Genomic DNA, 15,426 nt, shown 5'->3' on the forward strand with positions numbered 1-15,426 from the left:
ATAATAATAATAATAATAATAATAATAATAATAATAATAATAATAATAATAATAATAATAATAATAATAATAATAATTGTTTTTAAAAATAAAAAATTAAAAAAATATATATATAATTAAGCCAATCATAGTAACTGCATTCAAAAAAAAAAAAAAAAAAAAGCCAATCATAGTAACTACTTGGGGGAAATATTGACAAAATGAGTATTCAAATCACACAACAAATTGAAGTGAGAAACTATCTCGCAATATCCTTGTTTGGCCATCAGCAGTTAGCTCTTCAATATTAGTATATATTTAATATTTTATGCCCTAATTTTTATTTGCTCTCCTTATGTCCCGTATTTGGTTTCAACCATACCTATACAATTATTTTATTGACAATTATAATCAATCTTGACTATATTATCTTGCATTTATAAATTTAAAATTGCCTATTTAAATATGCAAATTTAACATTCAATTATCTATGCATGAACAATTCCAATATAATTTTACCTTGATATACTTTAAAGTACTTATTAAAAAAAAAATATTGGGCATTATCTCAATCGCGCAATGCGCGTAAAAAACTAGTATATATATATAAAGTTCAAATGCGGCGGGGTCTTCCCATGCGGCGGTGCGGCGGAATTCCAGAATACATCAACAGTGTTAACAATATGCACCAACAGTGTAAGAAAAACACACCACAATGAAATGCAATAAAACATCACAAAATACACAACAGACTAAAAAAAAAAAAATACACCATATAACTCACCACCCCCAATTGTGTATTTCTGAACAGTGTATGGTGTTTTTACTCACACATAATGGTGTGTGTTTGGTGATGCAGGGCTCTGTTTACTTTGTTTTTTGTGGTGTATTTTCCTAACGTTGATGGTGCATATTTGTTGAACTATTGGTGTTGCCGCACCGTAAGAAATCGCCGCACCTGAACTCGCCTATATATATATATATATATATATATATATATATATATATATATAGTAAAAATAAGTAGTACTAGTATATAGTTAATTATAAAAGTTTCAATAACTTTGGATAACTTTTTATTATTTTTATATCTAAACTACTAAATTTATTTTTAAAAATTAACAATGTAGTTATTATATTTGAATATTTCTATTATTTTATGTTTTAGTATAAGTAATGAATTTTATTATTTTATTATATATAAGTAATTTAAATATTATTTTTTGAAAAAAAAAAAAAAAAACAAAAAAAAATGATAAGTGATGGATACCCGTAGTGGGTACCCGCACCCGGTGAGGGTGGGGGTGAGTTTTGAAAAAGTCCACCAGATGCGGGGTGGGGGTGGGGGTGGGGGTGGGGGTGGGGGTGAGTTTTGAAAAAGTCCACCCGATTTGCCAAACTAAGCCGGGAAAAAGCATAGAACAACTTTTCTAGGTAGTTATTTTCAACTTGATTGGCCTTGTTTTTACTTTTCGATATGTATTTTTCAGCTTAAGTTAGCTATTAAATTGAATAGAAGAGGAATCAAATGTGAAAAAAAATGAATAGTCTTACATTAAAATTGAAAATCTTGATAGTCAAAGACATAATTTGAAAAGGTTATATAGTCGATGGACTAAAAACGAAAAAAAAAATATTATATAAAATAAAACATCTAATAAGTATCAATAGAAGTTAGTGAACTTTACTAAGGGTATATTCAATTTAAAATTTTAAGAATATTTGTAAACTTTTTTAAATGTAAATATCCATAAAAATTTGTCATAGATTTTTATAGATTCATACAAAAACTACAAAAGTCTTCAGAGATTTTGTAAACGTCGTTTAAAATCTATTAAAATTCATCATTTTAAAAATCTAAAAACATCTCTGTAGTTATGCTACATAGGTATCATGGTTTTAACTTAACCACAAAATAGACAGAATGTACTGTACATACAATTTTAATAAGATTCACATCTATACGTATATATTTTTTTATATATATCAGGTAATATCTCTGCAAGACACATACAGGCCTCTGTTAGAGGTATGAAACATGACAACATTTCTTTTCCTCCTTCAAGCTTGATCAAGATTAAGCCTAATAATAATAACAACAGAGAACGGTATTGTTTTTTCACACTTTGATCCGCTCCTCACACAATCGCCCGAAGATGTATACATAAGCCTAAACAAATCAAGTTGGTGTAGTTTCAAGTTTCAGTTGTGTGTCCTCTTGTTCTGTGTTGTAGGGAGAAGGCAACCCGATTCCTTAGTTTTGGGCCACTTGGGAGTCTTTCTTTCTTCATGTTTCCATAGTTTTGCAGTCATTGACTTGAATCCACTCTTTGCATAAGTAACCAAAAGAGTAAGAACCTCTCTGCAAATAAAAGCACCATATATGATTTAATCAGTAATGTAAAACCAACATAACCAAGAGTTTAATGTCACTAAGACACTTCGCTTATGATACACACCCAAGGGAATGGGTGGTTTACTCACGCAAAAAAAGGGAATCAACACAAGATTGGAAAGCAAGAAATCTGGACAGCAAATCAAACAATCAACACATTGATCAAGGGACAAGCTTAAATTTACTATATTTATTTTCTGCATTGCATTATAAATTGTAACCTCCTCAAGAGAGGAGGGCATCCAATAATCTTCCTTAGTCTTTAAGCTTTAGTAGCTAGGCAAGAGCCTAAAACTCTTGTAGGGCAAGAGCCTAAAACTCTTGTTGGGGAAAGTCTTGTGACTTCCTATTTCTTTTCTTTAGTTTCTAGTCAATCAAAATACCTCCTTGTTCTTTTCTCTAACAGCTTATTTCCTTGATCGTGCTATAAATCCTAGCTCAAGTTCAAACCATAATAATAGTAAAAATGGTTAGTTGAGTTATTAGTTGCTTCAATCTAGTACAGGAATCTTTATAATTTTGCTATAAACATGTTGGCTAAGTCTTTGGTACCATTCGGAGTTCTTTTGTTGCCATAGTTGGGTGCCAAATGCACCCGAAAACCCTATCGGTGACTTTTTTGGAACGGGCTCAAAACTTATGGAAGCCTTCTACTTAGGTTGGTGCCATTCTGAGTTTATCTGTTATCATATTTCGGGGCTCCATGCACCCGAAACCCTATTGGTGACTTTTTCAGAACAGGCTCAATACGGGTTTGGCAACTAGATAATGGTTCAGTTGCTTAATCTACTAATGGGACCTACCAGCTGTGCAGAAGCACATAGTGACACAGGTATGGTTTCTTTACAACCAACAAACACTATCCTTTTATCATCAAGATATTTTTTTTTGTTACAACTGAGGGGTTGGGGAATCGAACCTTTCATATCTAACCTAAAGTCCAAGGGCAGTACCATCAAAATATTTATGTCAATAAAAAATCAAATGGGTTTTTGGTAAAGTTTTTGTAACATGAATTCAAATAAGTCTACTTACAAGGGTGAGCAAGGAGAACGGCCACGGTTCACATAGTATATAAACAAGTATGCATCATAATGCTGGCCATTTATCAGATAAAAAGAATGCAGTCTCCGTACACACTGAAATGACATTTTCTGATACAAATAGATGGCTGGATTGTTGTAGGAGATCACGTGTAGATAAACTGCTTGGCAAGTCGGGATGCATGAGGCGTATTTTATGACCTCACGGATTAGAGAACTGGCTGAAATTCCAAAACCAGAGAACATCCATTAATAACTGGCACCTTTTCAAAGTATTTATCATACTATGAACTAAACCAAATCTCACCTACTCCAAGGTTTCTATAAGGTTCTAAGACTCCCAGTGTCAATATGTAAACTAGTGTCTGGTCGGGCATTGATGGGTCAAACCTGATCAAATCCTCTACCTACACAGAAATCTCAGTCACAGCGAAGAGAGAAGAATACAAGATCCAATTACTTGAAGAATATACAAGAAGCTCACCTCACTTTCTTTTGCCATGATAGTTCGTGCAGTAACAAATCCAATAAGTTCATCACTCTGACCATTAGGCCTATTGCAATCAACAGCTCCCCAAGATACAATGTCACGGCCATTTACAACATTCTGGAAAAACTCAGATTCATACCTAATATACCAAATTATCCCATTTTCATCAAAAGACAAACACCATCTTTAGAATTTGTAACCATGCAGTAGAGTGACAAGAAGAAATAATCAAGGCACAATCAGTGATCACCTAACCTGATAGGGAACAGATCACCATGAAGTTTCTCAAGAACTTCTAAATCAGAAGGTCGTATAGGTCTAAATGATATGATTGGACGATGGGAGGTTTTGACGTTTACCATTGAAGAACTTAGCATCAATCCCCAGCAAAGATATAATGAATGTTTATATCTCGAAGAAGAAATTTCCTCTCCATCTATGCAACATCAGCCAACAGCCATTCAATCTCCAGAAAACTGGAAAAGTATTTCGCTTTTCACAAGTTCCTTTACGCACGTAAAGAGACAGGAATACTAAGCCTCGTGGAAAAAGATGAGAAAGAGTAACAATTCACTGCAAACAAGATATCACACTTTTAACACAAATAGGATGCCACACATTCAGGAAAAGGCAGCATAAGTTCTTCTGAGTACAAATACTATAATACAGTGTCTAGTTTGCAAGAATTAAAAGTTGTGTTTCAAGTAATCAGTTGCTCTTGGTACTCACACTGGATCCTTCATGAATGCTAAAGAAGAGAATTTAATCTTAACATCTCTTTATGCATCAGTAACTTGTAGACATAAATGCAAAGATAAACCCTTTATGGTAATCATATCCAAATGAAAACTTGTGCATTGGAAGTTAGCATATTTGTTGACGGAGCTAAGGACTTGATTTACAGAACATCATGGAGTAAAACATGAACATTAGTTCATCCAGAGTGAAAATCTGCAAACATGAATGTTTGGTACATTCAAAGTGAAAATTGACTAATTGAGTTTAGATTCTGAGTGTGAACATTAGTAATCTAAAGTGAAGAAAGTAGGGATAGACCCAAGCATCCTACACAGACAAATCAACAACTGCTAATTAGGCTGTGCCATCTAAAAGTTAACCTTTACCTTAAATCTGTTGACCAAATATCCAACTTCGAGTGGACACAAATCAAAATTAATTGCTAAATACAGCCAGCATTCAATCTAAAACTTGTTCTACATAAACGGAATAGCATTTAGGATTTAACCACAAAGATTCTAACATTTGAAAGAAAATTCCAGCACATCCCATCCTTGTAAACAAACTACTTGTAGCGGTTCAGCCATTATTTCAAACAGATAGAGTGCAACTAGATCCTATTCGCAGCAAATCCTACGGGTAAAATAGTAGATAGATAGGAAACTAGCTTGTCAGGTACCCAGAAAAGAAAAGATTTCGTGATCTTTGGGATTGAAAAGAACATGAGATCATAGTATAAATAATAAATTAATATGTATCATATTAAATGAAGATAAGAAACATAGGGGAATACCTGTGGTGGCGGACAAATTAAGGCGATATAGTTGAAAAAGATGTTTGGATTCCAAGACGAAGAAACAAAAATGGTAAGAAGAGAAAGGGGGAAAGAGGAGATTAGAGATATACGAAAGGGTTGGGGAGGGACACAAGTATTCGACTGAGAATCGAATCAACGTCGGAAGTTGGGAACAAAACAACGCGACAGGGAATCGGATACCACTTTGTTTTCGGGCTTCTTCTTGGTCTTTCTTGCCGTCAACGATTCAACTCGGATATCTTCACTCAGTGACACGTACCGGTTCATGAACGAGTTCGGTGGGCTGACAAGAAATCCAAGTGTTTTTTTTTTTTTTTTTTTTTTTGAAAGAGAAACGAAGAATTGAGAGTTAAGCAAGAGATAAAGAGCAATTGTTATGTTGTGAAATCGTGTCCACTTTACATATGAAGTTGCAAGATGGACACGATTTTATATTCATAGTTATTAAACTCTATATTCATAATTTTAAAATTTTATGTTCATAATTATTGAACTTCATATTCACAATTATTGAACTTTTGTCAGATAAGAGTAACCCAACTAATTACATGGGTCAGAAACGATCTTTTAAAAAGTCATTTGAATGAATTATAATTAGAACATTTGAAATGATTAATTACGTTAATTGTAAAAAATTTAGCTGGATGGGTACTCATTTTTTGGTTTCAGTTCAAAAAAATTAGAGTTCGATCAAGCTTGAGCTTCGATTTTTAATTAAGTTAAACATTAAACTTTGATTATTTAAATTAGTCTGAGCTACTCGTTCTTAATCTAGTCTTCTTTTTTATTGTCTTCTATTCCTTCATGTGTTGAACATTTGGTTTAATAAAATTTGCTAATCTTTCTTTTCAAAAAACAAAAACAAAAAAAAAACAAAAAAAAAAAATCAGTGTAACTTTATTACACTCTGACCTAACCTAATTGATTACGTGTGTGTGTTTATAATAGTTTGATTAATTCTGAAGCATTTCAATTCGATTGTCTTAATCTGGTTCAATGCATCAACCGTGATAACTTTGATTATTCATATGTTAGTTTGATAGTAAAAGATAGATAACATCTTATTTACTATTAATTGATAAAATTAATTCTTTTTTCTTTGTTTATTTTATTCAATATTTTAATTTTTTTATTTTTGAATTTAATAGTAACTTTAATGTAATTTCTAAATATATAAATTTTTACATACAAATACTAAATTTAACATTATAAAAAATTGAATTATAAATAATTTTAGTCAAGCCTCGTTAACTGAATCAGACACATAAAATGAGATGGATGAAGTATTAATTTGATTAAGAGTTATCCTTTTCTTAAATTGGTTCCTTGACTTTTAATTGCACCCAAATTAAAGTGGTCATCCGACTTTTGAATTTTAAGCTAAAATGGTCATCCATTAGTTTGGCGTGAAGTAGGTGTTAAAATGAATGGTAAACTGAGTAATTAAGGTTTTTTTGCACTCCAATTTAATGATTTCACATTGAGAGAATTGAAACATGTGCTTGCTCTGATACCAAATTGAGGCATGTACTCCATCCCAACTAAAAGCCTAAGCTTATAGTTAGATTGCACATTTATATTTATGTTATATTATATGCTCAACACAGAGGAAGTCGGTTTGAAAGGGAGTCGAAAATTCATTAAATTGGAGTGCAAAATTTGAATTACCCATTTACCCTTATTTTTAAGACCTACTTCATGCCAAAATTAATAGAAGACCATTTTGGCTTAAAATTTAATAGTCGGAGGATCACTTTAGGTGTAATTAAAAGTCAATGAACCAATTTGAAAAAATACGATAATCGGAGGACATTTTTGGAATTAACTCTTTTGATTAATGATGTTGGTAACATTTTTATGATGCATGTTTCATGTTTGGAGGTTAGATAATCAGATAGTCCATATTTTGAGTAAGGCTACTGGTTTCACATATGACTTCGAGTACTTTGAAAAAAAAAATGTCATTTTCTAAAAACAAATAAATAAAAATAATAAAAATTCAATTCTATTATTAATCAAAATTGAAAAATCAATTAATTCAATTTTACATTGTTTTGAAACTCCTTTTTAGGTGAATTTTCAAAGATTCATTTACTCGAAATAATCAAAATATAAAAAGATTAGATGAAAAGAAAGATTGTGAGTTGGTAGATATGGAGATCAAATCAGAGTAGGTGTAAGTTAGATGATTAATTTAAGTTTAACTGTTTAAGTATTAGAGCAACGATATAGTTGTAGATTTTTGTGGATTTCATGCCGGCTATGTAAAAGAGAGAAACAAGTGAAAAAATAATAATAATAAATTCTGACAAAAATAATAATTGAAGGCATTATGCGCCCAAAGACGCGTGCATTGCACACACTTTCTGGGCACGCATATTGCTACACATGTGCACTAATCTACTCAACTTTTCCCTTTTCCTTCAAAAATCATATTTACAAGCAGGGACGGAGCTACAAATTTTGTTGAGAGGGACGAAGAAGCAGGGATGGATGATGGATCCATCAATTTTTTCGAGTGAAGGCAAAATATTAAAACAAAAGAGATAATTTTAAAAAAAAATTTACCCAAAAAGTTATAAGTATAAATATTGTTGGATATGGGAGAAAAATAAAATACATAGAAATTTTACTAAAAATATTCATAACAAAATATGAAACATAATTAATTTGATAAAATAATTTGAATAGAGAACACATTATAAATTACACATCTCATTTTTAAGATAAAAGAATGTTATATATATATATATATATATATATATATATATATATATATATATATATATATATATTAGTCTTTTCTATGCGCGATGCACAAAAACATATGTCCAATATTTATATTTTTAAAAATAACTAACAAATGTTTACTAATTATAATCTAAGTGAAATAAAATTTATTTATTATATTAATCTAATATATAATGAATATATAATGTTTTACAAATATTGTTATAATTAAAGAATAGAAAAGATATGGTAGATGCATGTGCATGGTAAAAGTAATGGGAAAGATAACGAAAGTTATAACGGGGTAAGGGTATTTTTGTCCAAAAAATTGTATAGTACAACTCTAAAAGTACAATGTACAAAATGTTTAGCATTAAAAACATGGACATAAATGAGGGGTATAACTTTGACTGAGACTTATTATGTATATATATATATATATATATATATATATATATATATATGTGTGTGTGTGTGTGTGTGTGTGTGTGTGTGTGTGTGTGTGTGTGTGTGTGTGTTTAAGGTTTCAAACTCTAGCCCTCCACTATAATAACCAAACACATGCTCTGCCAACTAATAATCTATCTCACTTCTTATTATCATTTATCTGTTTCTTTATACTAATACTAAAACTTGTACTATATATACATATATACATACAACTATTATATATGGGGTGAGAGTGGGGTGGGTCCATGTTTACAGGGGAAAAATGTAGCCAAAAAACTCCCTTCTCATTAGATAAAAATCAATTCTTAATTTTTTTCTTCCTAAAAAACTGAGCAAAAACTACTATTGCAATTGCCTTTAAACTAAAACATATATTACACTCTGTCCGATAGTAAATCATAGTTCGAATTTTCACTCTATATTTCAACATAAAGTAGATAAAAATAAATTTGAGTTTGTCCCAACATAACCTATGCCCTGAAGAAGAGAGGACTTTGGCTTTGTAATGTATATATCACAGCTCTATATGAGGCAGAGGGTCCCTAATACTTAATGATCTAGCTAGCTAGCTGCATATATACATGTATTGATGACTTTACATTCAGGGTGTTTTACATAAGAAAGTGAAGACAATTTGATGAATTAACCCCTTCAGGTTTCTGCAGAATGTAGTAAGTGCTTTTAAACCTGCTTCATTATGCTGCAAGTAGTATGAGTACAATAAGCAGGATAACCCCAAAGATCACCAGTGACAGGCAAGTCTGCAAGAGTAATAATAAGTTAGTGTCAATCTCCAAACAAGATCATCCAAGTAGGAGAAGGTTGCTAGTAAACACAATTTAATGATGTGTTCCGTCTCAACACTGCCATGACCTTTTCGGGATTGACTTTGATACCAAATTGAAGAATGTGTTTTGTATCAACTAAAAGCCTAAGCTTTCATGACCTTTTGCATGGGTTCCCATTACTACATGGAGTTAGCTCTTATACCAAATTGAAGGATGTGCACATGCCTCAATTGATAGTTGGACACTTGAACTGTGTTAGGATCAATCGCTTACCACTATGCAAAAGCTATATAGCTAGACTTCATAGCTATTACATTTTCGAGAGGCAGAGAAGCAGGGTGCTAGGCTTGGCCCTTTACTGCCTCTCCCCAAGAATCCCTAACTACCAATTAATGGACTTGGTCTTTTACCAGCTTCTACCCAAAAGACTATATATATATATATATATATATATATATATATATATATATATATATATATATATATATATATATGGCCCTGTTTGGTAAAAAAATAGATCTATAAGTCAATTTTAGTTTATTTGACCACTATTAATTGTTTGATTTAGTTAAAATATCAATATAAGTGTTTGGTTAATTAGCTTTTTACAACTCAAAAATGCTAAAATTCAAAAAGTTACTCCAAACAACTTTTTAATTAGCTTTTTCAGAAAAGAAATTATATCAAACAGCTATCAGCTAACAGTTAATTTACCAAACACTTTTCTACAACAGTTAATGTTATCTACTAGTTATACCTTTTAATTAACACAATCAGCTAACAGCTAACATCCATTTACCAAACAGGGATATATATATGCTCAACAAACAGTTAATTAGCTTGCATTATTGCTGCCATGAAATGACATTTATGTACCATAGATGATTCAGAGGTGTGGTTTCTTGATGCCTTTGCTAGTTGGGAAGTGGCTTGTGCTGTGATTGCGGTGTTGCAGATCTCAGTATTTGGAACGATGCCCTCTGAAAGAAGAACGATTTAGGCCAAGTTATTATAAATTAAAGAAAGTTATAGAGAAAAATGTGATGTGATGATGCTAACCAATTGCGATTCCTTGTTGTTCATGAACCAGCTGGTCTGCTAAATCCCTGAATATCTCATTTACTTCATTGATCTGCTCCTCAATTTCCTTCATCCCAGCTTCTTCTCTTTCTTCAAACATGGACATCGACTCATCATGTAAATCAATCTCATCATTTTCCAGCTGGAGAATGACTTCCTGTCTGCAATATAATTAACAATATAATATAATCAGGACTGGTCCTATCATTTTATAGGCCCGGGGCAAAGTAAACACAAGGGACCTTAATATATAAAGCAATGTTGAAAAAATCGCTAGACGCTTGGGGACCGCCTAGGTCGCCTAGAGTGCCTAGGCGGGCGCCTAGGAGGCCGATCGCCTAGCGCCTAGGTGCCGATCCGATTAATCGGCGCCTAGGCGCGATTTTTGCAACACTGATATAAAGTTAAAATGTTTATATATATAGTTCAAAAGATTGTGTTAATTGAAAATAATTCAATGATAATTTTGAATTTTTATCGACATATAATTTTTTTAAGACTTTATTTTTTAAAAAATCAATTGGACTAATCCTTAAGTAATAAATTAATTTAACATTCTCTAATATATACACGGAGTATCAATTAATTGAATTATTATATTAAATGATTGTAATGGTTAACCCGATTTAATATTAAATAATAATTTTGAAGTTGTGGGTTCAAATCTTTGCTTATACAATAAATTTTTTTCTTTAGCTTTATCAAAAAAATAAAAATCCAAGTTAGGGGGCCCCTTTCAACATTAGGCCCTGGGCGGGTGCCCGCCCACCCCTCTGGGCCGGCCCTGAATATAATGTATTCGGGCCATGTATCACTTCTTCTCCCAAACGATTGAATCCCAAATCTCAGCACCCCCACACTTCAATCCAATAGAGCATGTGAGAAGATGTAAATCATAGTAACTGAGTGGCTGAGCAGATTAGACAGGCTAAATGCTGACGCGCACAAGAGATCTGCCCGCCACACTCTCGCTGCCTAATTTTAAACTTTGATCTTTCTCCAAAATACTGCTTAGTGCTTACTAGTGAGCTAAACTCGTGCAAGCTCCATATATGACTTCTACTTGCCTCTGGATGGTTCCTCCTCCTTTAATTTTAAATCCAGTGTTGTAAAAATCGGCCTAGGCACTAGGCGCCCCTAGGCCGAGGCGATTTCAACCCTAGGAGACTTTTAGTTGGTTGATTGACTAATCGGCCGACTAGGCACTCTAGGTGCCGACTCGGCTGAGTTGAGCGCCTAACTCGACCTCGGCCGAGTTGGTGCTCAACTTGGCCGAGTATTGTTTTTGCCTACTCAAATACTGGTCTTCTATATTTTTCCAGCTATGTATTCAACTAACTATCTAATATATGCAGTTGACCAATTTGAGGGATTGTAACCTTCTAACAACTCTTAGCCCTGAGTGGAAAAAGTGGAAACCATATACTCGGATTAGTAGGCCGCCTAGGCGCTGCTTAGGCACTAAGCACCCTCCGAGCGCCTAGCGCTTTCTGCAACACTAATTTTAAGACTATTAAACTATACAACATCATGCAATGTACAGAAGATAGGTTAGTACCTCATAGATTCCATGAAGCTGGAAGTTTGTCCAACATTAATATTATTATTATTGTTGGGAGACAAAATAATGGTGTCTTTCTCTGCTGTGAGTAGATGATGATGAGCCTTTTGGAAGTCTCTCAGAATTGATTGAACATCTTTTGCAAGCTTAGCATTATTGGCGATTTCCTCCACAGGCGGCTGAAGTTGAAAGTATGTCTTCAACACCTAAGTCACGGCGGCACATCAACTGTACATTCACCAGCTAGCTTAGCTAGCTATTAACATGATAAATGAAAATTAGCAGAAATTAAATAACTAACTCAAATTATATTTTCTCAATGTATTTACAGGCTGGTTCTGTTCATGCTTATCACCAACAGGCTTCAGCTTGGCTGAAGTTTCCTTCACTAACTGCCCAATTTGCACCCTGCTACTCTGCCTGTGGGCACACCAAATTACACCAATATCTCAACACTGAGCTATATAAATAAATAAATAAATATAAAGTACTGAAGACTGGCCTGTTTGGTAATAGAGTTGATAAGTCAATTTTCGCTAGTTTTACTAAATTTAGCTGATTTGATTAGTTAATTAGCTACTTTTAAGTGTTCGGTAAAATGATTTATATTAGCTTTAGTTAAGAAAAGTAGAGTTTTTGGTTAACTGATTGACTTTAATTATTAAATGACCATTTTAGGCTTATCAACCCTAACATTTATATTTCTCGTTGTTCATTGCCCTTTTTTCTTTTTGGTTCAGTAACAACAATAATAATGTTTAGTTTTCTTGTTTATTTCACTCATCCTTGTAATATAATAATCATAATCATAATCATAATAATCAATCAATCAATAAATGAATAAAAATTGTAAAATTAATTTAAGAATTAATAAATTAGCACAATATATTTCATTTTACATTCAATGAGTTGGGGTGTTTGGTTGGCATGAATTGCAATTCAATGAAATGATAAATTACATTGTTTGGTTGGAGGAATCGCCCTCAATTCATAGGTCCCCCATATGAATTGCAATTCATCCATACAAAGAAAAAGGAAAAGGAAGGAAATAACATATTTGTCCGTGAATGTTATTATTAATATTATTATATAAGGGCATTTTAGTCTTTATATCATTTCTCTCATTTCCATTCCGAATAATTCTATTCCTCCATACCAAACAATGTAATTTTAATTCCTATCTTATTATTTTCCCATCGAATTATAATACATTTCCCCCTAAATTCCTTCCTTCCAACCAAATACCATGTAAAAGTTTACAAAATTATTATTTTTTTCTTTTTACAATCAGCTAATATTATTAACTAGTCAAACCAGCTAACCCAATTAACTATTAGTGTCTGCTAACTTAATGAGTTATCCGCTATCACCCATTTGTCAAACACTCCATATGTATTACGGTGCACCAATATCTATCTACACAATACAATTCATCAACTTGTACAGTTTTACATAAGCTTTAATTTTATTAACCGAAAAATTTCTCTATAGAAAAATAGAAAATTGGAGAAACAAAACAACTTGATGGAGTTTACTTGTAGAATAATGGAAAGTGGAGAATGAAAAATTGAAATTACGTACAGCCTCTGACGGAGATGAAGGTTGTCGTTGGGGGTTCCAATGGTGTTGACAAGGCGGCGGAAGCCGGCGACTGCGGTGTGTATCCGGAACACGCCGGCCCGAGCGGACTGGGGCCCAGAAGGGTTGTTGGTGTGTTCATGCAGACGGAAACCCAAGCCGCGTTCAAGATCATCGTCGTCATCGGAGCTCATTTTATCGGCCGGCCGGAATGGCAATTCAATGGATCTGTTATTGGCTTTGGAAGATCAGATCACAGGAAAATTAGTAAAGGAAACTAACGTTGGCGAACCGTATAAACTAAGCAGTGGATGTAGCGTGTAGGAGCTGCAGCTGGCCGGCCGGGTAATGCCCTGCTGATTTGATAGGAGTTAACGACAAGAAAAAGGAAGGTGCTTTTGTTTCGTATATATTCAACATTATTATGTCATTAAAATTATTAGAATATTACAAATACAAAATTTGTATTTATTAGGTATGGAAAGTTTTGACTCCTATAATGGCCGTGTAAGCGTTTAGAGTACCTGAGCTTGTGTGGTGGAATGCATATATCCATTTCCGAATGAAATACCTCTCCATTCATAATATGCGGGCTATTTATCATCACACCATCTTGTCAAGAGTTTAGCAGTTGGTTGGAGCATATTCTTTACTATCTCTTTGTAATCATTCAAAATTTAAATGATCTTATTCGGCCGTAGTGGATAATTGATTATTAAATTAATTATTTTAATTAGGTTAATTAGACAAGTATTTATTGACAATGATCTTGTGATCTAGTGACATCAAGTTGCTCTTCCATAGGGAAAGTCTTTGTGCTTCAGTAGGGGTGAGAAAAGACATGTATTTATTTAATTTGTCAAATATTGAGTTGAACCATATGCCATTTGCATTAATTGGGCTACCTAATTAGCGAGTTTGACTTGATTCTGAGCCATCAAAATTATATGTTTGATTATATAATTTGGAATAATTTTGGATAATTGGATATTATTTGAAATTGGATGGAATCGTGAACCTGGACGTGATCGTGTCCCAATACATTTCTCATATTTAATTCAAATATTTAAATAGTGATTTCATTTTAGAAGAAAGGGAGCTCTAAAGATCCGCAATATCGAAACTCTATCGGAATCTCGTCAGGATATCGTTTGGAACACGCCCGCCATATATCTGCGCTGAGGAACACGCCATTTGAGTAACGGAAGCCCTTCTTTGAAGATCAAGTTGCATATAAGCCCTTCTTTGAAGAACGAGCTACTTAACCCCGGAGGCCCTTCAGCAAGGAACTCGGACAATTCAGCATACTTCCAGTTCAGCATACTCGAATTTGGCATACTCCCAATATGCATACTTCTCGTAGAGAATTATAGGACTTCTCATATCCAGAGATTGTACATATATTCCCGTTTGATACATAATAAAGGAAGTTACTGGTATTAAATGAGGAAAGTAGATCTCCATGGAGCTTGCCCATAACCGCCTCTGGGGAGCACTCAGTCCGGGAATCCCGATCGCCCAGGAGATGATTCGCGGGGGTCGCGTTACTCGAGCGGGAACGTACTGACCGTCGAGCCTGGTCACTCGGCTAGATTCCTGAGTAGTGACCGGTCGGGGACACTCCGCCCGTGGAGCCTGGTCGCCCATCTGAATCCCCTTAAGGCATTCGATTGGGGACGCACAGATTGCCGGGGTTGGTCGCCCAACCGTGCTGTATGTTTAGACATGCCAGCTAGTGACATCTCGGGAAAGGTTCACCTTTCCCAACCCTTCTTTT

General features: G+C 33.6%; 2 protein-coding genes across 6 annotated transcripts; both read right to left on the reverse strand.

The window, feature by feature from the left end:
• Positions 1–1,911: 1,911 nt before the first annotated feature.
• Positions 1,912–5,742, reverse strand: LOC109179119 (histone acetyltransferase MCC1). 4 transcript variants are annotated; one of them, XM_019328689.1, is made up of 8 exons: positions 5,439–5,742; positions 5,032–5,121; positions 4,637–4,858; positions 4,163–4,480; positions 3,902–4,046; positions 3,725–3,824; positions 3,410–3,638; positions 1,912–2,341 (listed from the first exon to the last, which is right to left on the reverse strand). In XM_019328689.1, exons 4-8 carry the CDS (start codon positions 4,282–4,284, stop codon positions 2,182–2,184), a joined length of 756 nt encoding a protein of 251 aa, XP_019184234.1. In that variant the 5' UTR covers positions 4,285–4,480; positions 4,637–4,858; positions 5,032–5,121; positions 5,439–5,742; the 3' UTR covers positions 1,912–2,181. The 4 variants fall into 4 exon arrangements, with proteins under 4 accessions (XP_019184234.1, XP_019184233.1, XP_019184235.1 ...); XM_019328688.1 differs by lacking the exon at positions 5,032–5,121; XM_019328690.1 differs by lacking the exon at positions 4,637–4,858.
• Positions 5,743–9,040: 3,298 nt separating this feature from the next.
• On the reverse strand, positions 9,041–13,951 carry LOC109179074 (syntaxin-22-like). 2 transcript variants are annotated; one of them, XM_019328643.1, is made up of 6 exons: positions 13,653–13,951; positions 12,401–12,491; positions 12,069–12,268; positions 10,490–10,671; positions 10,307–10,410; positions 9,041–9,403 (listed from the first exon to the last, which is right to left on the reverse strand). In XM_019328643.1, exons 1-6 carry the CDS (start codon positions 13,841–13,843, stop codon positions 9,338–9,340), a joined length of 834 nt encoding a protein of 277 aa, XP_019184188.1. In that variant the 5' UTR covers positions 13,844–13,951; the 3' UTR covers positions 9,041–9,337. The 2 variants fall into 2 exon arrangements, with proteins under 2 accessions (XP_019184188.1, XP_019184187.1); XM_019328642.1 differs by having other exon boundaries at positions 12,069–12,277.
• Positions 13,952–15,426: the final 1,475 nt, after the last annotated feature.

Source organism: Ipomoea nil, unplaced genomic scaffold (genome assembly GCF_001879475.1).
Source record: "Ipomoea nil cultivar Tokyo-kokei standard unplaced genomic scaffold, Asagao_1.1 scaffold0876, whole genome shotgun sequence".
NCBI classification, from domain to species: Eukaryota; Viridiplantae; Streptophyta; class Magnoliopsida; order Solanales; family Convolvulaceae; genus Ipomoea; species Ipomoea nil.

What these genes read in the sequence shown, in the direction of transcription:
- LOC109179119 (XM_019328687.1), bottom strand. Translation starts at nt 4,284, where the DNA reads ATGCTAAGTTCTTCAATGGTAAACGTCAAAACCTCCCATCGTCCAATC. An exon ending in GGTGATCTGTTCCCTATCAG is followed by an intron (nt 4,047 to 4,162) that starts GTTAGGTGATCA and finishes TTGGTATATTAG; the next exon opens with GTATGAATCTGAGTTTTTCC. An exon ending in TCATGGCAAAAGAAAGTGAG is followed by an intron (nt 3,825 to 3,901) that starts GTGAGCTTCTTG and finishes ATTTCTGTGTAG; the next exon opens with GTAGAGGATTTGATCAGGTT.
- LOC109179074 (XM_019328642.1), bottom strand. Translation starts at nt 13,843, where the DNA reads ATGAGCTCCGATGACGACGATGATCTTGAACGCGGCTTGGGTTTCCGT. An exon ending in CTTCATCTCCGTCAGAGGCT is followed by an intron (nt 12,492 to 13,652) that starts GTACGTAATTTC and finishes GTGTGCCCACAG; the next exon opens with GCAGAGTAGCAGGGTGCAAA. An exon ending in AGCTTCATGGAATCTATGAG is followed by an intron (nt 10,672 to 12,068) that starts GTACTAACCTAT and finishes ATTATATTGCAG; the next exon opens with ACAGGAAGTCATTCTCCAGC.